Raw genomic sequence first — 25,630 nt, 5'->3', positions numbered from 1 at the left:
GAACTGAGGAGTTCAGGACTCTTTAAATCTCTTCATATACAGCTACGTGGCCTGTTTGGAGTTGTGATTACCTCTTTATAGAGCTGTGAATCTCTCTCTGTAATGCTGCCTGTCAATTCCTTTACCATTTCAATAAGATCAAGAGTGGAAGTAGATTCAATAGATTTTAAAACCCAGAAATAACCATAATGATTCACACAGCCTCAGCCAGTAACCTCAACACACCAATGACTCTTCCTGAGCTAAAACAGCAACTGCCAAGTACAGCTGAAATGCCACAGAGTACTAAGTATAGGGAGCATGGTGGTGTTTAAGAGTTCTCATTTGATAGACAATCAATTCTTTCTGAAGAAGGGGAACCAGGCCAATTGCAACGTGTAAGTTTCTTCTAAGCTCTTCAACCATATCACATAATGTGTGGCATTTCTGCCCAATTCATCCAAAACTTGTAAAACTCAAGGCTTACTCATCAGGGGGAAGCAGGGACAAAGTACAGTCAGTGGTTTCACTGCACCCTGCAGAAAGCCAAAAGCACTGTGAAGCACAGGGACATAGGCTGTATGTCTCCAATGAACCCCTGCCATTGACTTCAAGCCAGGTAAGGGACAGGGATAGAGAGTAGGGGAGACACCAATTGCCTTGTCTTGGGAAACCTTGCTCAGCCTATTACAAGTATCTGAGAGATAAGGGAACCAAGGGCTGGAGCTCTCTGCCAAGCCTTTCTCTTTCTTCCTTTGCAGGTAGGCAGTGGTGGTGCCCCATTTTCTTGCTGCTTTTCTAAATCTAACTAACATCAGACTAACATTGACTTGACATGAAGGTCTGGCTGACTGCAGAAGACTGTGTCCACTGCGCCGGCCTCTGAAAAACCACCCCTGGCAGCGCATTCCTGACTATCATCAGGGTAAAAGCACTCTGAAGAATGAAATCTCCCCATGCAGGCAAGAAACTTGGAGTTTTCCCTGCCACCACAGAAGGGATATCAGATCCCTCTGCAAGACTTTGTGCCCTACAGCCACCCCAGGATTTCCATCCTCGGGCACTGCACTTCAGGCTCAAACTGCCCCAGGCTCTCCCCACTACAGGAGCAGGGCCCACACCCCTCTCCTTTGCTGGTGCTTTAGGCTGGGAAACCTCATGAGGCTGGGATGAGCGAGACAGCATCTCCACAGCCCTGCCTTTGGCCTCATGGCAGCAGATAAGCCAAGGTTTCTCAGGATGGGCTTCCCTTTCATTCATGCAGTCCAAGTTTCCCAGCCTCCAGGTTGTGGGAGCCATGTGGGCTGCGGTGTTTTTACAGTACAGCTTTTCTTCTTGAACAAGCAGATGTAATTGAAACCCAATCCATCAGCCTTTTGCTCAGCTCTATTTCAAACTCAAACCATGAGGCAAAGCCTGGAACGCTTTTTTTTTTCATTGACATGAAATACACTAAATTATTAATTCCCTTCACTCCTACTGGATGTCCTTTAGTTGCCTAGCCCTTGAGTTCATTTTCCTGGCTTAGCAGGTTCTTTTAGTGCAGATCAAAGCAAACCTAATCCTGGAGAGGGCTGAGCATCCTCCAGTCTCACAGCTGCATTTGCAAAGTAGTTTCTGCTCATTCTGGTTTTGGTGTCTAACTTCTGACAGCAAGTCTACATAATCATCAACAAGTTGGAGGAGGCAAACAAGAAAGCAGAGGCTGCGCAGTGCATTCATGCTCACTCTGTGTTCCTGGGAAGGAACCTTCCCCCTTCTCTGCAATCCCAAATCCTCAGGATATCACAGCTGACACCAGCAACCAAACGAGGAGATTTCTGCTCTGGCTGATCAGGGCATGGGTTAGTGTGTACCCAGACAGAACAGGCTGGAAGGGAGAAGTAATGCCTTTTATTATCTCAAATAATATACATCCAGAGAATAAAATACAAGCTTTAGGGTACATGCACTTTTCTTCCCAGGTATACTTGTTTGCCTAATAAAGCCCACACACTTTGACTTGATTATGATGTTTGAGACCATCCTGACCACAACTGCCCCCTGGCAAGGCAGCTTTTATCACATCAGCTCAACCTAATATCCCTAATCCAAAGCAGTTTCTTGGGGAATCTCAGAGGGTGACAGGAATCAGAAAGCTGAAAAAGCTAAAGGCAGTAACTATCCAAAAAAGAAGAGAATCTCACACCCTTCAGTTTATCCTCACTTTTCAGAAGATGAGCAGAAAAAGTCAATGAGCTGTAACATTACTGAAATGCATCACAACTAACGTGGATTTGCACCAAAGAAGTCATGCTGCACCAATCTAATTTCTTTTTGCAACACTGCAATAAACCTTGTGGACAGGAAAGACACAGAAGTCATTAACCTTGACCACAGGAAGACTTTGCCATTGTCTCCCTTGATATCATGCTCCTGAAGTGAGACAACAGATCTACATAACGTGGGCAGAAATTGGTAAGACCCAGTCAATAGCTGTATCCAGAGCTGTCAGCACTGAGTTGTGTGTAACTCCCACAGCTCCACGGTCTGGAGGGGATCTGGTCATATTTACTATTAGTACTTGGACATTGGGACAGACGGGAAGGCTGCAGGTGTCCCGGAAGGCAGGACTGGAATTGGAAATTACTTTGTTGGACCAGAGATGTGACCTGGAAAACCGGTATGTGATTTAACAAGGACAAATGCCAGATACTGCAAGTGAGCAGGGACAATTCCATGCAAAAATACAGGGAGGGAGCGTTCTGCCATCAGGGTTAGAGGCATAATCACCTGGAGGGGACCTGGCACTCCCATGGAGCTGTGAAACAGTGAGCTCTGCCACTGCAGAGGAACAGGAGTGTCATGGCCGGTCATGTGAAAAGATCCCTTTGTGCTGGGGAGGGCAGTAGGAGAGCTGCATCCACAGGACAAAGTGAAGCAAGGGCACAGCTCATGGGATGTGGTCTAGGGGATAATGAGAAGGAGATTTCAGCCCAACAGGTGGGAGATGGGAAACACAGCAATGTCCAGGCAGAACAGGTCTCTGCACTGACCAGGACCCCATGAGGGGTGAGGAGCTCAGACACACCTCCAGACTAAGAGCAGTGGGATCATAGGCAGCTTCCTGGTGAGATATGGGAGCAGAAAAGATCGGGGGATGTTTGCTCTAAGGCGGCTTCACACAGTTGGTGTCTGGCATCCCATCTCGCAGAATCATTCAGTGAATTGGAGCATAACAGTTTTCCTCCCGGAGAGCCTTGGAGCTGCTTTGATTGCAGCCGTCACTGCATCTCCCACAGCCAGCGGGAGGTAAGGCAGCCCCTCTTCTCCTCTGCTTCACAGGGCTCTTCCTTTTCTCCATGGGATAAAAATAATCCTTTTGCGTCAGTTCCATCACCGTGAGCAGCAAGACGTTTTATTCATCGGCGATTCCTTCTCTTTTCTCATTTAAACAATTCTCCATTGAGCCCATCAAATTAATTTGAGCAAGGGACATTTGTTTGGCCTGCCTTCAGGCACAGGTGTCCCCCTTTCTTTTCTTTTGGAGGAGGTTGGTAGGTGGCATGAGTTGAGGAGAGGCTTGGGAAGGGCTGGGAGCAGCGTGATGGTTTCGATCAGGGCAGGCAGGGGCATGGACGTCTGCAGGTAAATGCACCCAGTGTCAGAAAACACACAGGTGAAGTCTGAAAGTGAAGGGTTTTTTAGAGCAATGCATTTGGGGTGTGTTTTACAATGACACAGACACAATCAGGGAGCTGCCCTCTGTGTCTCCCCAGGCAGCCTCAGCCCTTTCCAGCTCAGGCCGGCTGCTTGGGGAAGGCTGTGTCAGGCTCTAGCAGTGGCTCAGGAGCAGTTACAGGGATGTGCCAGATATCAAGCTGTTCCTCTGGCCCTTGTAGCTGCAATTCTTCCTATTCCATGTCATGACAAATTTCCTGCCTTTGTCAGTGCAGCAAATACCACCAGGTTTTGCAACGAGGGACACTGTCCAACAGCACTCGGTCAATTCCCAGACAGAAGGTATGTAAAATTACAAGTAAGGAAAATTTGAAGAGCTCAGAGAAGAGTAAAAGTCCACCTTCTTCAAGTTCTGGAGTATTGCTTGGTTCAGTGAGGCAAGGCAAAAACATGACTGGGATGGGTCTTGCCCCTGAAGACCACTGTCCTGTTCTCCATCCCTGCTGAGCGAGTCCTCAGGTGCTCAGGACAGTGCAGAGCCATGACCTGGGGAGAATTAGTTCCATTTTTCCACCTTAATTGCATGATCAGCCCAAATGGAGGTCAAACCAATGCCTGTGGAGGTGCAGAGCCAACAGGGAGCTGCTTATGCACATTCCAGGCATTTTTGCACTTTTCTGGCCAGGACACCCATGGGATGTGTGCTCTTCCCTGCTTGTGCCATGATCCAGCTTCTCACCCGTTCTCTCATACAACTGCCACATCTTCCCTCTGCTTCATACCTGGACCTGCACCCTTCTCACTCCTCTGTCTGCCAGGATGGGCAGCACAGGGCCAAGATGGGATTACTGGGCAGGAGTGGTAACAGTGTGCACGTCATTGCTGTGTCTGCTGGTTGTGGGTGAGCATCTTTTGGTGCCCTGCTCCACTTCCTAATTTTCATGAGTTCTCCAGTGACCTGGCTGGCCCAGCTTGAAATCCTGGCCTTGATAGTCTGTGACATCCACATGTCAGGCAGGAGGCAGGAGAGCCTGCCAGGAGCTAGGCCCCAGTGGGACAGGGTTGTCCATCAGTGCACCCCAACTGCAGCTCCTCCCCTGAGGTGTGACGGTATTGGATGTGTCCCAAAAACACTCAGCAGGAGAGAAACACAGAGAATAGGCTGTAGGACAGCAGATCCACGGAGTCTCTCAGGCCCCAGTCACAGCATTGCACTTTGTCCCCATGATGAGCTCTTGCCTTGTCCTAACACACCCCGTGGCTCAGGCATGGAGCTAACAAGCTTTCCTCCTCCACACCCCTGTGCAGAGCCAGGGCACAGGAATAGCTGCACTCCTGAGAGCTGCTTGGGGCTCTCTGGCAAAAAAATAGCTCACCCTCAGATGACCTGGAGGATAAGCACCCACATTACCTCCTTCATCAGGCCACTTTAATCAGTTCCGGCAGGGGACTGAGCATCCAATTGTCACTGCAGGGGAGGCTGCAGGCTGGAGACCTGCACTCTCACCCAGCCATTGCTGGGGGAATGAGAGTCTCCCAAAAAAGCCTCTGGCTCTGGCTCTGCCAAAAGCCTGCTTTGAAAATAGTTTATCCCCCTGGAGGTCTCTCTGCCTTTGCACTGGGGCTGTCATTCAGGCAAAGAACTGGTGATTTCTTGGGATCCCTCAGTTTTCTGGAGGGGATTTAAGTCATCCGCATGGAAACAAATGCACAGAGGACAGATTAAAGCAAGAAAGGGAGGACAGGTGAGCCAAGCATCCCATAAGGTTGGGCAGTGCCTCTCCTGCCACAGCATTGTGCTGTGCCCCCTCCTCTGCTGCCATGGCTTTCTGCCAAGGCACTGGAGAAAGCTGAGGCTCTGGCTCAAAGAGCCAGGCAATCACAGATCTAGCCAAAATGCAAGTCCTTTGAAATGTAAGGCAAAGCTCCTTCTCATGCATTAGGCATTTCCCAGGACAGGCAGTGATGGGCTCCTCAGCCTGCAGAGGAACAAAGTCCACACTGCTGGGGCTTGGGGAGCTCTAGGATGGCAGACACCAAAGTACAGACACAATCTGTGCACAAAAAAGAGGATGAAAAGTCTGCAGACAAAACAATACTTGTAGCAACATAACAGCACCAGCAGGGAGAAATACAAGGAAAGGTGTAAATAAGACACCACTAGAAACCAATTTTGCTTGTCCAGATTCAGGTTTCAGTTACTGAGGACAGCAAATCCAACGGACACAAACCAGATTTATATCTAGAAAGTCTTGACTACTATTGATCCCAAAACCAAATCCCCACAGCATTTCTGTCCAAACTGCTAGTATTGCAAAATGGAGCAGTCTTGCATCACTTTCAAACACAGGCAAACCTTTTTATTACACAGATCCTCAAAGATGAAACTAGAAAGTCAAAGACAGTCCTCTTGACTTTGTCAGTATCCCCCTGACAGCACACAGCACCTCACAGGATGAGATTTGCACTTTAGAAATTATTCATAGGTACTATGGAATTTTTGTAAAATGGGACCTTTTCTTGCTTCAGTTGCCAGTGTTTCCATTTAAGATACTAAACACACATCACCCTGACCACTGGGAATTGACTTCAGCTTAAAATAACTTGTAAATATGCTGAAGTTGTCTCTCCAACAACTGCCAAACACAGCAGCCACAGAAAGTGACATTACACAACAAAAACAAGGTTGAAGACATGTGGCCAGGAACAGTAAAATGAAGAAAAACTCCTGCTCTTCACCTTGGGGTTCAGCATTGCTGCTGTTGTACAGAACTCTCTTCTCCCTTCACTTAGTTCGATGCAACTTAAAAATTATTTCTCCAAAAATGAAGAAAATAGATTTAATGGAGAGAAGATTCAAGTCCTTTAGATCCACTGTTGGTTTGTTTGGGTTAGCTATCCAAACAATGTGAGTATTTAAGGTTGCCACATCTCTGTCCAGAATCCAGAACTCCTTGTAACTGTGGTGTGACACTCTTGGACATCTGGATTTGTGCCTTAGAGCCACTCTCCTGTGAACAGTGACTATGTCCAGGGTGTCTAGGTAAATTACCAAAGGCTTCAGTTTTGCCCAAGAAGGACTGTAGCCTGCTGGCACATGCACCACCTCACTTCCCAAGTAACAGCTTTCCAGGATTAAACAGTCCCTTCATTTTATCTCAGGTTATGTGAGATTGCAAGGAACCTGATGTGGGACAGTGGAGGGAGAAGGTATCCTTGGGAGCTGTGAGGGTCTTCCTGCTCATGGGTTTCCTAGCACAGTGGCAGGGCAGGAAAGTGTGGTGGGGAAGGAGAAGGTGGAAGGGGCATGGGAGCCTGCTTTTGTCAGTATTCCCTTTGGTAGCTGCTGATTTACAATCATGAGTCACAGATCTGCATAGCAAAACAGCCGCAGGCCACGAGCAGTGCTGCTCACACCCTGGCAAGCTGCACAATGGTGGTGTGGCCTCTTGCTGGGACCAGCATACGCCAGCAGCAGAGACTGTCGGAGCAACCACCTCCAGCCCTTCCTGCTCCAAGGCAGGCTCAGAGCCACCTGTTCATACACATGTGTCTCCAACCTAATCGTCTTGCAGGCCTCCAGCTCTGGGTTTCCTTCCTGTACCAAAATGACACAGAAAGCTGTGAATGATCAGGAACAGGATTTCACAAGTCTCTGGATGCACCCATGCTCCTCAGCTCTTCCCTGAACAGTAGAGAGAGCAGCTACTTGCAACCAGACTAAATAACAGGGGAGGGACTGAAAGGAAATAAAAAAGCATTTGCAAGCCCTAGAGGAAGCTATCAAGCTGCAGGTCAGTTTTTATGAGTCCCAAGCTCAGATGTGTGTGACTCCTTAGCCAGAGGCCAAGCTGCCTCTGGAGGAGGCAGTCCTGATGAAGGCAGGGCACAGCAGCACTTGATGCCAAATTCCTCCAGCACTGCTTGTGCTCTGTGCTTCTGGGTCACTGAGCAATTACCCAGCTCTGAAGAGACGATTGAGCAGCACTGAAGCACTGAGAGAATCTCAACTAGAGAGGAATATTTGCATGAAAACAGAAGGACTAGGAATTACACCAATAAAAGAGCAAAACTTGAGACCTTTGGAGAGGAGAGATGAGTGCTTTTCTCTCAGACAGAATGAGAGCTGTTGAAATGTAAAGTTGAGGGACGAAATACACTTTCCTCAGTGCTAAACTACTCACCAGTCCAGAACTGACCTTGGAGAATGTATCTAATCAATAGCTTCCTTCCTGAAATACAGTCACATGTACTGTACCTCATGGAACAGAAGGAAGGAGTTCATGTTCATCTTTTTGTCCTGGTTGGTTCATCCCTCACACCTCCCACAGCTACAGGAAAACACTAAGAATAGAAACAATTTCCTGATCCTTACCTCCTTCAAGTTTCTCCCTGTCACCCTAGGTGATGGCAACACAAGGCTACAAAGCAGTGAGGTTCAGGACCAAGAATCCCACTCTCTGTTTACACTGTCCTTGCCTAGTACCTGCTCTGGATCTGAGCTGCATCCCACTGAGACTGGGTATAGGGATGAAAGCCATGTCCTTTACTGAGGCAGCACTGTGTGCAGTGGGTGCTGCTGGGGAGTACGAGGAGGAAGCAACTCAAGTCCCAAGGGGTTGTGAAGGAGACAATGCTGGGGAGGTGGATAGGTTGAAGAAGAGATTTCAGCCATTCTCCTATTGCCTCCTTTAAACTTTGCACACTTCCACCAATCTTCCCAAAATGCCCTTTCCTCCTTCATCTCCTTAAAACCCCAACATACTCACACTGTCCATCCCAGTCCCCTTACCCTAACTGATCCCTCCTAAACCCTGCCAACAGTTACGGTCAAAGAGCCACAGTGCTTCATGAAGCAAAATTTGATGCCCCTCCCTTGGCTGAGCAGCCTTGGGCTGGATTTGGCCAAGGGCAAAATCATCAGTGCTGCAAAGATGCAGCGGGGCACAGGGAGCCCAGAGGTGACACTAGAAGGTGTGATAAGGCACGGGGAGAGCAGAGCAGCTGCCCAGCATGTGCACATGGACAGGAAAGCTCTGCACAGACCTGGAATGCATGAGCAGCCGTGTTCCCCTTCACATTCCACTCATGCCCGGCTAGACCCTGTCCATCAGGATTTACTGCATGGGAAGAAACACAACCGTCCCCGACAGACAAAGAAAGAGGTGTCTTGCATGTGAAGAAATCAGTAGCAGGAACAGAGACTGAGATAATCATCCTAAATAATCCAAGAAAAATATCCAAGACAAGCATCAGGCCAAGAAGCTGTCTGCCTTCCTGGCCATCAGCCTGGGTACTGGCCAAGAAATTTGCCTTAGTCTCAGCAAATCTGTATTGTAAGCTTTCTTTTCTACTCCTACTCTGTTGTGGTCTCCCAACATTTCTAAAAAACACTGCACACTTTTTTTTACTATCTTCTCCTTACTTTTAGCATTGACAGGGGTTGTGGCAGGCTATTTTAGCAGTTTATAGAAAACCAAAGCCCATGAGCAGCTACATTCTTCTGACTGTGATGACAAAATGCTTTAATTTCTTCCAACCCTCGAGTGAAACCCGGAAGGCTCACTAATTAAACAGCTCTGCCCAAAACTGATTCTTCTTACAGTAATGCTTCCCTCGGGTAAACTCAACCACCCAAGGTTGTTAAAAATTAGAAATGATACTTTATAAGTTGAACAACTCCTGCCTGACATCCGCTGCAACATTTAAGGAGTGCTTGGAGTCCAAAAGTGGCTTGGACGACAGCAGAGAGCCACTTGTTCCTACTGCTGCATCTTAAAACACTGCAAGCATTTCTGTCCCCCACTTCTGAGCCCTGAGTAGAAGGACCCAAACCAGTTTCACTGGCCTACTTGCACAGGACAATACTTGTTGCCATGAGCTTTCTGCCCAACCAGGGCTGGGTGCTCAGGGAGATGGTATTCAGCATGGTCAGTGCAGGACCATGCTGGTTGTAGTTTGATTGCAAACACACCTTCAGCAAGCTCTGCTCTCTGCCCCATGGTTGCTCTTCCCACATGGTTTGGGTTCAGCTGTCTTTGCCCCCCCAGGCTCCCAGGCTCTTGGAGCCGATGCTTAGCAGTTGGGTAGTGTGTTCCCAGAGGACTCCCAGGAGTTCACACAATCCTCCCAGAGGGTTCACACAATCTAGAGACAACAGCAATAGGCACAGGAAAACCTCTACCAGGATCACACCTCATGAAAACAAATACAGCTCACTGCTTTGGGGCAAGAGGATGTCTTTGTCCTGCCCCAGAGACTTCATCTGTGGGACTAGGGAGAGCTCCAGGACCTGAATGACTAGGGCACAGACACAAGGATGCCTGCTATGCTTGATGTCCCTTGTACACAGGACCTCTGTGCCCTCTGTGTGTCCTTGACACAAGTGCCTGACAGGTGGCAGAGCCCCTGTCTCCAGCTTCCTCTCAACAACAAATGCACCTTTTCCCATGTGCCACTAAATGATTTAGGATGCCAAAACTCGCAGGGAGTTTTAGGCATTTTTTGAAGCTTTTACTGTATGTCTTGGTAAAGTCACTTCTGAAAATACCACCTGACTGCTTTTGAGAAGTTCCCCTTTTGGCATATTTGTTCTGCCAAGTGTTCATAAATGAGGCTGTGCTAACATCGCTGACAGCAAAACTCAGAGTATTAAATAACACTTCTTAAAGATCCCCAAGTGTTTTACAAACATGAATTAATTAAGCTGTGGGTCAACCCGGCAAATTATTTAAAGAGCTCTTGAACCTTCCCTCCTAGCTCAAGGACATGAAGACAGGAAGGGACCAAGGTCTTATCCTTATCCTCCCTGTTTCCACTTATCTACCACACCACCTTTACCTAACAGGCAAAACAGAATAAATTCAGCACGGCTGAAATCCCAAGCTCAGTCTCTCTTTGTAAGCCCTATTTTGTAAGCCCAGCGATAGTTAAGGAATCTGCAGAACATGGAGCAGACAGCACTGTGTCTGTTTCTAGGGGAAGAATGGGGTTTGGAATGACATGTGGCTATTCAGAGTTCTCTCAAAAAAGGTTGATTACTCTGCTCTTCATACATGCCAAAAGCAGTTGTCCCAGCTGTGTGGGAAGGCAAATGTCTGTGACATCAGTGTGAAACAGACAGGCAGTGGGACCTGTCTGTGCCCTTGCCTGCCCTACCCCTTTGGCAGCCTAGATTCTGCCAGACCTCAGCAAAAGGCACCTTTCCATCTCCAAAGGAGCTGACAGAAGCAAGACCAGGCAGCTGAGCTCACAGATGCTGGGGTTGATGTGAAGCACTGGCTGTGGCTTGTTGGGTGTGCGGCAGGTGTCCCCACTGGGTTCTATGGGGATCTGTGGTGAAGAGAAGAGCTTGAGGTACCCAGCTACTGAGCCAGGCACAGATAGGTTTATCTGAAAGGAGACAGCTGGGATGCCAGGACTCTCTTGCACAGTTTTGGATCCTCTTCACTCACAAAAATCTCTGAAGTTCCATGACTGTTAACTCCACCGTAGGGACTCCCAGAAAAGAGGGAGAAGTTTAGCCATTTTAAAGAGAAAGGCTGCTTGGACAGGGTAAGGGTTTAAAGAGCACATTGACTTGATCTTTAGAGGAGCCAGGATCAATACTCTGGAAGTACATCTGACTTCCCACAGTGAGATGATACTCTTTGCAAACATGGCTGGAGGCTTGGTGCCAAGGACACAAAGAGCAGTGCAGGCACAGGAGGGAGGTAGACAGGATGACAGAGTGGATGGCACCTCCTGTTCTGCCAGGGCTTGACTTCCCCCTGTTAAAGCACCCTCATCCATCACCTAAACCCCCTCACCACTTGTTCACTTGTGGCACAGAAAGGCAACTAAGTAGTCTGGGCCAGATCCACCACTTTGCCACCACGCTCCATGTCATATGTTTTAAATTCTCCTATCTTTCAGAGACAAGCTGGCTGCAGCCAAGGAACCTGTACTCATAACCAGCCATGCCTGAACATCCCTCCTTCCTCTCCACATGTAAAGGACACATTTAGTTCAGCATTTAGTGTCCCTTCGAACTTAACCAGGCCAGTGGAAGACAGATAGTTTAATAACATCAGAGCAGCAGAGTCCATTTCCATCCCATTTATATGTTGCCTGGGATATGGTACCTATTGGTTTAAGGTCAGCAGAAGGTGATTGAGTCACTCGTGGACTAACAGTTTAAATTGTTTTGTCAACAACGTGCAATTTTGCTTCTAAAGAAGGTCAGCAAACGAGAGGACAACATTCACACCTGCACAGAGGGCTGCAGCTGGCCACCAGGAATGGAAGGAGACATTCAAATCCATACCTGGAGGATGGCATGCCATCTAGAGGGACCTGGACAAGCTCAGGAAGTGGGCCCATGGGAATCTCAGGAGGTTTAATAAAACCAAGTGGAAGGTCCTGCACCTAGGTCAGGGCAACCCTCAGTAACAATCCAGGCATGAACAGACCAAGAGCAGCCCTGCTGAGAAGGACTTGTGGGTGCTGGTGGGTGAGAGGCTTGACATGACCCAGCCACGTGCACTCACAGACCAGAAAGCCAAACATGTCCTGGGCTGCATCCAAAGCAGGGAGGGCAGCAGGTGAGGGAGGGGATTCTGCCCCTCAGCTCTGGTGAGACCCCAGCTCTGGGGTCCTCAGCACAGGAAGGACATGGACCTGTTGGAGTGAGTCCAGAGGAGGCCACCAAGATGATTAGAGGGCAGGAGCACCTCTCCCACGAGGAAAGGCTGAGAGAATTGGGATTATTCATCCTGGAAAGTAGAAGGGTCTGGGATGACCTAATTGTGGCCTCCAGTACCTTAAGGGAGCCTACAAGGAAGATGGAGAGTGACTTTTTACAAGTCCATGTAGTGACAGAACAAGGGAGAATGTCTTCAAACTGAAAGAGAGCAAGTTTAGATTGGATATTAGGAAGAAATTCTTAACTGTGAGGGTCATGAGGCACTGGCACAGGTTGCCTCCAGAAGCTGTGGATGCCCCATCCCTGGAACTGATCAAGGCCAGGTTGGATGGGACTTTGAGCAACTTGGTCTAGTGGAAAGTGTCCGTGACCATGGGAGGGGTTTTAAAGATGACCTTAAAGATGATCTTCCAACCCAAACCACTCCATGATTCTGATCCACAGCACAGTATTCCTGGGTGCTGCTCAGCCCACGGCTGGGGAGCAGAGTGGAGGAGTCACATTTATGCATGTGTGACCCACCTCCACTGCTTAAGGCCTTGTGCAACAAGGGTCCATGGCAGACACTGAGCTCAACCATACCCAGAAAGGACTCATTCTCCTCCACAGCTCCCACAGCTCAGCTCCAAACAAACTGCCATGCTAATGTTTTCTGTGCCCTCTAAGCACAGGGAAAGATTCACATTTCCAGTGGCATCCAGCTGATGGAACTTTTTTAACATCACCCTGAAGACTGCGGAGTGACACCAGTGTGATTAGTTCCTGGCCAAAGACCCTGCCTAATACAGTGGATTAGTAGAGTATATAAAACATTTGGGAGTATATAAATAAAAGATGATCATCTTGAGAGATTGCTTTCTTGGATTGGTTCTAAAAAGCCTGAAACTGAAAGACTCCACTTAACACAAGATAACTGGATATGAGAATTACAAGGGCTCAGAAAGGACACTGCATTTACAGCAATTCAACTCATAGCTGGATGAAGACCAGAAAAAAATTCCAGTAATGGATCTGTGTGAGAGAGATCATCATCTTTCACAACTGGCCCTCACAGCTGGGTAGGAAAATTACTTCACCAGCTCACAGAGGCACACGTATGTCATTGCTGTCACTTGAGATAAGGATCCCAAGTCTCCTCACACATTAAAGAACACTGCTTGTTCATTTACAGAACAGTTGACATGGTGGTCAGGGGACAGGCTCTGATGCAGGAGTACAAGAAGACAGGCAGCACAGGTTCTGTGGGAGGACTTGGGAAAGAGTTGGTTCTCCTTTACTTGTTTACAAAGAGTTCTGCAAGTAAAACCCAAAGCTCAGAAAATATGTGAGCTTTAGGAAACAAATGAACCTCTGCAGAGCTTCTGGACCAGAGCTTGTCTGAATCATGGTGAGAAAGTTTGCCCATGGACAGCAAATCCTTTTCCCACCAGTCCCCACTCCTGCTCAGGAGCAAACGGAACCTTCCTCCTTATACTGGAACAGAGGCATGGATTTAACATCCTACCCAAGAGGTTTGAGGTAATTGGAAGCACCTCGCCAGAGAGAGCAGCTTTGCCAACACCATTGCATGGAAGGAGAGGGGACAGTGATAAGGCATGAAGAGACCTGTTTGGTACCTCCATGAGGGGAATGCAGCTTATCCTTACCTTGGGCATCTTGCGCAGGTTGGGAGAGAGCTTCAAGCATGTGATGAGGCCTCGTTCATCTCCAACAATGATAATAGGGAAGACGGGATTAAATTGGATGTGGGTTGTTTTATTTTTCTTCCTGGTCACCACTAGCTGGGTGCAGAGAGCTTCATGCTTATTAATGTTCAGATCAAACACATGGGCCTGGGGAAAAAAAAAGGGCAAAGAACACAAATGGGATTAATTAGGCAAGAACATGCCTCAGTGGCAGAGTGCTGGCTGGAGAAATCAAAGAGAAAAGGTCCCATGGAAGAAATATCCCAGCTTCAGCACACAAGTGCTGTCTGTGGTCAGGGCCATGGTTCTCTTTTATGTAATCAGTGTGCAGAAGCCACTTGTGCAGCTTGTGAGGGACTGTCCTCCTCCTGCAGGGTCTCATGGAGCAAGGACCACTTCTCTGCTGAGCGTGCAAGCCTGGGCAAGGTTCCAGCTGATCCAGGCTGGAGAAGGCTCAGAGCCAGCATTGCTATCTCCACAGGTCTTAATCTCCCTTCTCAGTGGAGGTAATGAGACAAACAGGTGTTAAATCAGAGTCTAACACAGACTGATGCCCAAAACAGGGAATGCTGTCAGAAATTCTGATTGCTGTTTATTACAGAGCATTCTAACATTTCCAGCTTAATAATAACAATAAAGACTCAAACCAGTAAGTAATAGGGAAGTGATAGGAACAGGGACAGTATGATTAAGGGTGTACCCTGGGGTAGTGCCAGGGAAGCAGAGGACAGCTCTGCTGGCAGCCCAGTCCAGCTGCTTCTGACATTACACCTGCACACATGTCCTTCTCCCACAGCATCGAGAGAAGTGCCAGGTAAAGATTTGCCAAATGGGAAAGGTGAGGATGGAGGGAGAGAGACCTGAGGATCCACTCAGGCAGGATTCCCACTGGCATGGACCTCAGACCTCTGGCACTGATACAGCAGTGACACAGACCTGCCACATCACCAGCTGTGCATGATAATTCACATTTCATTACAACTCCAGAGAGAGCAGTGGCAGTTACTCGAGAGAGTGTATTAATTTAACATTATCTCCCAATAATTGCAATTTGCTCTTGTTATTGATACAGACTGCAAAGGCTAATAAAACATGATGTTCCTCTCTTCCCCAGCACTGAGGCAAGCAGTCTGCAGCATGGTGGACTCCCACCTGGTGTCCATCATGAAACTTTCAGCTTTACATTTCTCTTCCCTTTTCTGTCTTCAGAAAAACTAAGGAAGGGAGTATTTCATGCTAACAAGTACAGTGGGAATATAGGGGAAATTAGGACTGAACTACTTGAACACCTCCTGACAGCTGTGTCTTGTTTACCAGCACTTAAGAGACAGAGGAATCATATAATTTCAACAGTACGCCATGCTCACAATTTGAATCTGAAATCAGACAATGCTACCCTACAAAAGCTTATTCCAAAGAGTGTGGAAGGTTTTGTATCAAATCAGTACATTTACCTTCCCATTACACACTAATTTTATCTGAATCCATGTATAGCAAAGAGCTGGGCCATGTGCAAACAAAAGTTTCATGAGCTGCTCTGTGTTCATAGGACTAAAAGCCCTATGCCAGTAGCGATTTGTGATGTCCTTGGTCTGGCCAGAATAAACAAAGATTTTACCAATGCAAAAAACAAGAAAAGGAAGACTCCTTCCAGACTGAAGTAAAATAAGACTTTTCCAGATGGGAAAACACTTGAAAAGTGGACAGGGTTCTCAGGCATATTTTGAAGAAATCCATGACAGTATAACTCCAAAAGACAATCAGCCACAGATGAGGATCTGTAGTTTGGAAAGCTCTTCCCCAGTCAAAAAAAGCATAGGTGAAAGCATGGCAGCATTTTTATCTGCTCAAAATATCAGATGCCAGCACTAAATACTGAATCTCGACACTTGAGGTCTCAGAGTCCAGCAAAGGTAATTCCAATTTCCTGTCCCTAGACATAAATAAAGGTGGCTGTCCTGGCTTGTACTTTACACCTGCTGTCTTACCTATTATCTGTAAAAAAGAACAAGCACTCTTTCAAGCCTATCAGTCTCCCATGACCCACACTCACTAAAGATCTAATTTCTTGCCTTCATAGAATACACTTTTATTAATTTAGTAACCTAAGAGCCTGGGAAATTCCCTCTGCTTGAGCAGCATTATTTAATCTAGTAAAAAAAAAAAAGGCAACAGGGAATTAGTGGCCAGGTTTCTTTTTGGCAGCCAGGTCTGCACTGCTCTCTGTAAGGCTGTCACTGTATCCCACCTGCATATCCTGCCCAGTCCTGCACTGGAGAAAGACAGCATGTCCAAAGGCTCAGTGCTGGAGTGCTGAGCAATTTAAATTACTCTGGGTGAGGCTGTTTTTCAAAAATGTCACGGACAGCCGAGACAAGCACAATGCCTGGGATGAGAACTCGAAACCATCAGCAATGTGGAGAAGGTCAAAAGCAAACAAGTTTATGAATGTTCCTACTATAAAGCTCCTCTTTTATGAGCTTCTAAACAAATGGGCTTGTTTTCCTTTGCCAAGGGAATCATGGAAAAGAACAAACTATTTCAGTACTTCGGCTGGAAACATCAGCCTCATATCAGCTGTCAGACGCAGCAGATGGAGGGGTGGGCCAGAGGCACCAGGAAGGACTTCAGAGGCTTTGATTTAAAGGCTTATGGCCACTCTCAGGAGAGGGGGAAACAGGATCAGACCAACACTGGTTTTGGTGCTTTGGGAATACCCTAAAAGGGGTACAGGGCTTCCTACAACTTGAGGAAGGTTAACAGGGCTTCAAAGCAGCAAAGCTACATGTGACCAGCACCATCTGCAGAGCTGCCCTGGGCTTTGGGCAGGGCTTTCTGCCCGAAGAATGAGAGATTGAAAACCTTCAGTCTCCTTGAGACTCCTACTCCCACGTGCTGCCCTGCTGGCTCAAGTCCAGGGATTAAGAATTATAGAGTGGGATCCAGCTGGATCTCCCACCCCAGAGACCCACCACCAAACACACAGCTTCTCTCCACCCCACTGCCGCAGTGGCCCCTGTCCCTCCAGAGTACAGATCACTGCTTGCAGGCAGATATGGCCTCTAAGGTCTTGTGAGATGAGCCCCCTCAGAGTATATGACCCAGCAAAGAGTAACCATGGCCCACAGAGGTGCCACCCAACTCCACAAGTGACTCAAGTATCAGATTCAGGGGGAGCAGGGTGACCAGAACCACATTCAACCCCTATCCATGGAGCAGAGGTTCCAGGGGAAGGAACACATTCAGCAGCACCCAGATGAGACCCAATACTCAGGCACTGTCAGGCAGCTGGTGCAAATGGGCATTTTTGCAGGGGTTGTTATTTGTATCAGTATCCTTTTAGAGCTCACAAACCAGTGAGGGTCTCCCTATGAATAACCCCCACTTTTCTGCCAGCTCTGCACCCCACTTCTCATGCTGCCTAGGCTGGTCCCTCACTGCAGGTGCTGAGACCTGGGGCCATCACACTTGCTCACCCACATTCATCACAGAGCAATACAGGAGCTACAGAGCGAAGGTTTCAAACCTCTGATTTTCAGCCCTCAAAAAGTGTTTCCATTTTGGTGTGTGTCAGCAGAGAAGGGAACAGGAGGCTCCTTACAATGAACTTGCTTCTATCAGATACTTTCTTCATATCCCATAAAAGCAAGTCAGGAACCTGCAGGGTCTGGAGCTCTACTGCTTGCAGACCACAGCACATACTTTCTATTTTTTTCTGTTTGTAAGCTAAAAATAAAACAGGTAAGGGCACTTCAGTTCTTTACAGAGTCCTTAAGAACAATATGCGGTCACTTGTTCAAAGGAACATAAATCAGACTCCAAGAACAAGAAACCTGGAAAGAGGCATAGAGAGAGGTAAAAGAAATCTGAAAATGTCTGAAATAGGAAAGTGCAAGAACTCTCCTCTGCTTCCCCCAGCTTAAGTGCAGGGGAATAAAGCTCTGGGCAGTAACCAGTGACTCCAACAGTGATTTTATTTATGATCCCTTTAAACCTCATACCCGTTCCAAGAAAGCACAGGAGAATACGTCCCACTTCCAGGCGAAGCCCAGGCTGCTGAGCTAAGCAGTTCCTTGCAGCATGGGGATTTATGAGCTGGCATCAACCACAATCAAAAGAAACCTAGACCCACACTACCAAAGTGCTGGACAGTCTGATGTAGATACGCCAGGCAGATGCTCAAAGCAAACCTCTTGATGGAAGGACAACAACTCTGATAAGTCAGTAGTCCCTGAAAAGCAACACTGAATTTAAGCAGATGCCCAGTTATCTCTAAAATGGGGCGAAACCATCAGTTTCTGATGGTTTTTATCCAATAAGAACAATTCTAAATTGCCATCACAATAACAGCAGAGCCTCCATGCTTGATGTACAGGTGATAATGGATCTAAGTCTACTGTGTTACAGTTGCAGAAAATATTTGACATAAAGAGCTTCTTTCATTCCTGACTCCTAAACAGCCAGAGAAGAAATTCAGTTCAGTTGCATCCAGACCAACAGCTCTACTGCCTATGAATCACGTAAATGCATGCCTCCTCCCAAAATCCAGCTGTTCCCCACTGAGGCTCCACATAGCTGCATTGTAAGGATGGCACAGTTCACGTCCAAGGCTAGTACCACAGCTCCAGCATCAAACCATGCTCAGAGTTTTGAACAACTCATTTCTCCCCACTTGCTCCACAAACTGCACTGACAGCCTGAAAGCCAGCCCAGGCTCTCATGTGTTCAGCAGCTCGAGGTGACTTGGAGCCCTCTGTCCTTACACCCTATGTCACCCCCTGCTCTGCAGCACCAGGGAGGGAAATGCAAAGGGATATGCGGAGGAGTTGGACCCTCCAAACAGAAAAACTTCTCTGCCAGCAAAACAAACTGCTTGACCTTTGTGGCCCATAAAGAAGGGAGCTGAAGAGCTACTTTGACCTACCCTGCCTTTACTTTATGCCTCAAACCCCCGATGGGTCTGCAATGGCTGCAGCATTCACTGTCCTTTTATTCCAGCCTTACAAGCCTTCACCCCCCAGCAGAGGTCTGGACAATGCTAACGTGTTCAAAAACAACCTGATGGCAACCTGAACCAAGGCTGGGGGGATATATATATATATGTATGTGCGTAAAAACAAGGCAGATGTACCTGGTAACTCGGCAACAAAGAGCAAAAGGTGAGGGGTAATTTAATACCATGCTGTCCTTTACCAGTTGACATCTCTTTCAGTGCTTGGCTTTCACTGTCCTTTGTGATCGATTTACCTCATTTTCTTGACTGAATCATCCATTTGCAAACTCCACAGATGATTTGTTTCAAACTCTCAGGTAACATATTTAACAAGTGGGCAGGCCATCCCCAGACCTGTCAGGTACCAAGACAGCTGCTGGAGCATCCCAAAGGCACTGGGCAGGCAGGGCAGTTCACAGTTTGTGTCAAAGCCAAGCTGCCAGGAGGTGAAGGCCTTACTTTGCATGATTTCTGTACTGCCAACTGTAGCCAGAAGAGCTTCCAATACAGTTAATTTTCTCTGGGAGGACACTTTTGAGTTACAAATGTGCATTGTAAGATGGTCCTTAGTCCCTCGGACACCCAGGGCATTCAGGGTCTTGGCAGGAAGAAAGGAGAACTGACTCAGAAAACGTTCATTGCCTCCCTGCTTCTGCAATGACAACACAGGAATCCTGGTCCAGCTGTCCTTATCCCAGCACCAGGCAGTGCCTAAAATTCATGGGCTTTCACAGCACTTTCATGTTACTGTTGAAAGAACAGACTCCAGCTCTGTTACAGGTATGTTCAGAGGCACCATCGAGCTTGGAGGATGAGCAGGCATTTGTGAAAGCTACTTTTTGGGCTGAGCCAGCCGAGTTTTGCCAGCCAAGAGCTAGCTGCATGTCCTGGGGTATGGGAGAGGGCTCAGCACATCCCTCTGCCCTGCAGCATCCCAGGCCACTGCTCCCAGGCGCGTGACACAGCAGGGAAAAGAACGCCTGTGTCACCTGACTTAACTGTGGGAGCTGCTTCACTGTAGGGCCTTCTCATCTCTCCTCCTCATTCAGTAAGAATTGGGTCATTCTCAATTTGACATGGTAGGAAAACAGCATCAGCGTCAGCTGATTTGACTCAGCTCCCACGAGTCAGTAAGAAATTAAAGCCTCAGCATGGAGAAGAGCTATTCATTCAGACAGGCTGAGGAGCATTTGGCCTCTTTTGGAAACCCTGAGATATTGTTTAACAAGAAAGTACTTGTTCATCCAAGTTAACTTCCTTGTCTGTCACCACTTGTGCCAGCCTGGCTCTTCTCTGAAAACCTCCATGATTGAGATAATTTCCATCGTCTTAGTCCTGCACACTTTTGAACGCTGTTATCTGGTGCTAAATAGCTGATACAGCCTACCCCTGAGCTAGTTGCACTTCAGTTTGGTCTAATAGGATTCTTGTATGTTGCCTGTGACTATTGTTTTTTTCCTCTTTAACATTAATATCATGCTTTAGAATGAATCACAAAGACTCCTTCTGCTCTTCATGTTTGTAATAAATTCGATGTTACTTTTCAAATAGCTTCTGAAAGGTGAATGTCAAACACAGAAACTAATCTGTGCTGAACTCATGTACTAACTAGGCTGAGAGCAGCTGCAATCCCTCCTGCACAGCAGAGATGACCCTTCCTTTCAGAGTATACAAAGCCCAGCCTGAGCTCAGGCTGTGCTGGAGTGACTGCCCCCTGCACGTCCCAGGTTTGGCTCAGCAGAACAGAGTAGCAAGAGCATGGCAGCACAGGCAGTCCCCAGCCACAGCCTCCCTCAAGGTCTTGCTGCTTCCCCAGTTAGTGCTCATTTAATATTGCACATTTAGTTTGTGTCTTTATTGAATTTCATCTCACTGATTGCAAATTGCTGCTGAGGCTGTCACGCTCATTTACAATTTCAGTTCTGGCACTAAAGCACTCATAAGTCTTGCCTGCTTAGTCCCCTCACAATTACTGCTGGGTTTCAGCGCCAGCCCAGTCCCCGAAGCATCCCTGCACATTCTGCTGAGGATGATTTCCATCATGTCATATCCACCTGCTCTCCTGCCTTGTAGTTTGCTTATGAACTTGTGCCAGTCGTGTTCCTGAAATCAACCTATAGGCATATATTACAGCCCCTTCCTCTGATCTACTGGGCCTGTTACTCTCAAGAACAGATTAGACCAGTTTCATGTGATATGGCCTTACTAAAACCTCACTAGACTGCCTGTTCCTTGATCTACCAGTGCTTACAAATAGAACAATCAATGATTTGTCCCAGGATCTTTGTGGATAGCATATTTAGGCTGGCTAATCTCTTCTGCCCTGTCATAGTCCTGAATACTGGGCGAAGAGTCTTTCCTCCAATCTCCCCTACTCTGCCATCTCATCACAAATACTTGATGAAGAATAGGGAGACTGTTTCAACCAGTCCTTTAAGTGTCTCAGGACAAACCTCCAAGGCTGTGTTACATGAATACATCGCGTCTGTGCCAATCCTTCTGTGCTCTCTCTACTGCGACTCACAGCCCAGTCCCTGAGGTCAGGCTGAAACTCCATCCTCATAGATTATGACCAAGCTCCATGTCTCCACATGTTGGCAGGGTCCTGGCTATGCTCTGCCAGGGAGAGTCAGCACTGGAGACTAGGGCGTGGCCAAAGGCAGGCAATTGCACAAGGTAGAGCAGCATCATGTCTGATGGGAGAGGCAGTCACTGCTCTCTGCCACTTGCACCCCATGGCAGGCCAGCAAAGCTGTTCATAAGGCAGATATTAAACTGTCATGGTTTGGAGACTGGCATTTAAAATGAACCAGCACAGATTCAGGTCATTATAAAATGCTAAGGAATAAAGATCAAGGCTCAGGAGCTGCTGTCTCTGTACAGAAGGATGGGACAGACAGCTGAGGCTCTCAGTGGCCAAAACACCAGAGGTCCAAACTTGCAAATTCAAACCAGTGAGGAACCATTCTTAGCAGTGGCCAGTAACAAAGAGCAGAGACGAGCAGCTTTATAAACTCTTGTAGACTCTCCCGATGGACTCTGTGTCCCCAGCAGGTTTTTATGCAAAGTCTACTAGGTAAATCAACAAACAAAAGATTTTGAGATGCTGTTAAAGTAATTTTTTCATTCACATGTGTTCATGAAGCAGAAAAAGGCAAACTCGGTTCCTATATGACCTTTAGGTTTTGCAGCAGAAGAAAATGAACAGTTTTACAAGAAAACCATCACTTCTGCTGTAAATACAATTTAAAAGCTATTTTAAGAAAGCTGCTGCCCACTTTAGCCTACTCAAAGGTCCTTCTGGGTGACAGCAAAGAGACTTGTGCTCATTTACTGCTTTTACACCCCACCATTTCCCTAGCCATGGTGCAAAGAGCCAGGAAAGACTTTGTCCAGCCCTGCAGAGGTAGTGGTGGCCCCACAAGGCAGGGATAAACACCATGGGCTACTGCAGAAGGGTAGGAGGAAAGACTCAAATGCAGCAGGGACATCTGTTCATTGTCCTGACACCCCTGGGCAAAAGCATCAACTGATGCTGAGGGGTCTACTTCGACCTCTGATTCATGCCCTACCAGGAGAGGCAGGATTAAGCCCAAAATGCCCAGTGAAATATTTGCAAACCTGAAAGGTTTAACAAGCCTCTTATCTGCAAAATCATTCATGCTTTTAAAGACAGACTGGCTTTTGCTTCCAGTCAGTGCTAAATGGGCAGCAAGTTTGTGCAAACTGCTCTATGCACACATACACTACCATTTCTCTCCTAGCTGGGAAAGAATGGGCATCAAGACCAGTAGGCAGAATAACCTTGCAGTGTTATCCTGTGAGTGACACAACAGAAAGCTGGTCTTCAAGACTTCTCATTCAGAACAGTTGTACAAACAGTAAAATAAGTTTATATAAGCAGGAAAGGGCACACTTGCTTCCTGAGAAGCAAAAACCTTTCACTGATTTCCGGAAGGTTTGGATTATTTCAAGAATTTCACATCTTGAAAGGTCAACAGCTTCACTAATGGGGAAAAGCCCTGGAGTGTACGTATGACCAGTTTTCTCTGTAGAGTGCACACTTGGATGACATTTATCTTGAGGCTATCAATATTTACTAAAGATGGTTATAACATCACCTTCCTCTTGCTGCATCAGTAATGAAGAACATAGTCCTCAAAATCATGAGAGCAAATGGACTTGCATTTAGTGCATGTTCCCCTGTTGTAAAACCCCTGGGATCCTCCCTTTTGCATAGGACATTTCATAGCATCATAGGGTTAAAAGGTAATGCAGGTTGGAAATGATCCCCAGAAGTCCATCTGCCTAAAGCAGGCTCAGCTCTGAGGTCAGATGTGGTTGCTCTACCCAACCTGGGTTTGAAAACCTCCATGGACAAAGATGGTATAGCCACTCTGGGTAAGCTACTTCATTTCTTAACTGCCTTCACAGCTAAAGTTTTTCCTTATTTCCAGCCCAAACCTCTCATTTCAACTCACTTCAGCTGTTGTCTCTCATCATTGCTTCATGTGCTGCTGTGAAGAGTTTGGCTCGAACTTAAAACTTATCTCCTGGCACACTGGTGGGTTCCTCCTCCAGGCTGAACAAGTCCAGCTTGCCCACACTATCTCAGTCATTGCATGGGGCAGCTGTGGCCCACAGCCTGGGATCCAGACATCTCAGGACACTGGTGACATAGGTGTCTTTGGCTATTTTAACAGTGCTAATAATTCATGCGTGAATTCAGCACAAAAAAGCAGCTGCATGCCCAGAAGTGGAGGAAATGCCAAAACCATTTCCTTATTTAAGGAAAGTAAGTAAAAGAAGCCCAAAAGGAAATTTCAGGTGTGATTCCCGCCTTTACATGTTTCAGGGTTTTCTTCCCCCCTGCTTTAAACACAAGTTTGAGATGGACTTAAAACAAACTCCCAAAGGCAAATGCTGCTGAATGTCACAGGATTTAATTCCACCCCCCCATTTGTCTGACCTCTGTCATTACAATAAGCTGACATCCAACATTCCCAGATTTCCTGATCCCTAAGGGTAAGGGTCTGGGTATTCAAATCCACCTCCAATTTTTTTTTCTTTTGATTTCCAAAGCACATCTCTCATCCCAGCCAGCTTTTTTCTTCATGTCAGGCTTTTACCATTTACAACACAAGGTGTTCTCTAACCTCATTTTATTTCACTTATAATCACATCAGTATCTGCACTCAGGGCTCTGTAGGAGATGGCCTGGAGAGATCACAGAGATTCTGTCAGCCAAGTGAGTTGGAAGAATCATACTTAGAAATAACAGATCTCTCCACCTGTCTGCTTTAGGAACCATTGTGGAGTCTTCAAGGAATGTAAGTGTCACCTGAAATGCAATCACATGGCAAAACTGCAGTGGACTTTGCACACTGACTGAAACCAAAGCTGAATGCTCTGTAGCAACCACTCTGAGTGCATCCAGCAGAGAGTAGCTTCCATAAAAGCAGTTGGCTGTCCAGTCCTTTTAAAATCAGGCCACTTATTCAGGCACCTAGTTCTAGAAGTGGGAGGTTTTTTTCCAGGAAGTGTTGGCATGTATGTGCACATCTTGATGATCATTTTATTTTATTTCAATTTTCATTGCAAATCATTTATGCTCATTCTGAAATAAAATGGCCAACAGGCAAAGCAGGAGATTAAGGAAATTACCCAGAACATGATGGAGACCAATAGCAGCAGTTATTATCCACTGCACCAGTGGCAGAATATCCATGTTCTGGTTATTTATGAAGAGGCAGTGCTGTCCAAAGCAGATGCTCAGCTGCCAACAAACACATTTTATCATAATGCCCCTGATATTTACAGCTTTTATTAAATCCCCACCTCCTGGATTCATGTGGATTGAGAGATTTTTACATTCGAAAATGCCCCAATTTCCGAGTCAGTCTTAGGGGGCTCATGAACACATTTTGGAAACATAGCACCGGCTTGAATAAGGAAAAGTGTTTTACAAAATATGCCAGGTATCCCTTGAAGACTGCAATTAGGGCCTGATTTTAAAACCACCTCCAGGCAACCTTCAAATTTTACAGGCATGATTACGTGCAGATGCAAAGATAGAGGCTGTTTATGAACAAGAGGCCTTTAATGTTTTATTTTCTGGCTCCATATCCTGTACTTTTCTGTACTGTAGAATCATAGAACATCCTGTTAACGTAGATTTTTTCCCAGCATTAATGGAGCCCGCCCTTTGTGAAGTGCTGAGTTATCCTCAAGAAGTGCACTCTGCTACAAAGTGGAATACGTCCAGAAATAAAACGGCTGTAAACAGCTATTTATTCTCCTTCCACTGCAGATCTAGAAGGTTCTGTTGAACAATGGAAACTAAGCTATATCTCAGACACACGCTGTTGAAGCCAGTACAGTTAGTAGCTAACACAGCTAACACGGGCCCAGCAGCTCTTGCCTGAACCTGTCATAGAATCATAGAATCATAGAATCATAGAATCATAGAATCATAGAATCATAGAATAGGTTGGGTTGGAAAAGACCTCCAAGATCATCAAGTCCAACCCCTGATCCAACTCCAATTACTATATCATGGCACTAAGGGCCACGTCCAATCTCATTTTAAAAACCTCCAGGGATGGTGAATCCACCACCTCTCTGGGTAGG

The 25,630-nt window shown here is 46.8% G+C and overlaps 1 protein-coding gene across 3 annotated transcripts in view; it reads right to left on the bottom strand.

Moving 5' to 3' along the window:
- DNAI1 (dynein axonemal intermediate chain 1) overlaps window positions 1–25,630 on the bottom strand; it is a 142,408-nt gene that overhangs the window by 14,089 nt on the left and 102,689 nt on the right. For 2 of the 3 annotated variants that reach the window (XM_027670460.1, XM_027670459.1), the window contains one exon: window positions 13,969–14,154. In XM_027670460.1, the coding sequence (XP_027526261.1) occupies window positions 13,969–14,154 (186 nt within the window). Of the gene's footprint in view, window positions 1–13,968; window positions 14,155–25,630 lie in introns of those variants that run through there. The other variant, XM_027670461.1, reaches the window with a different exon arrangement.

This window comes from Neopelma chrysocephalum, unplaced genomic scaffold, assembly GCF_003984885.1.
Source record: "Neopelma chrysocephalum unplaced genomic scaffold, ASM398488v2 Primary Assembly neopelma1_96845, whole genome shotgun sequence".
Classification (NCBI taxonomy): Eukaryota; Metazoa; Chordata; class Aves; order Passeriformes; family Pipridae; genus Neopelma; species Neopelma chrysocephalum.
Note: the sequence above shows the minus strand (reverse complement) of the source record. Positions and strands in the feature narration are given on the sequence as shown.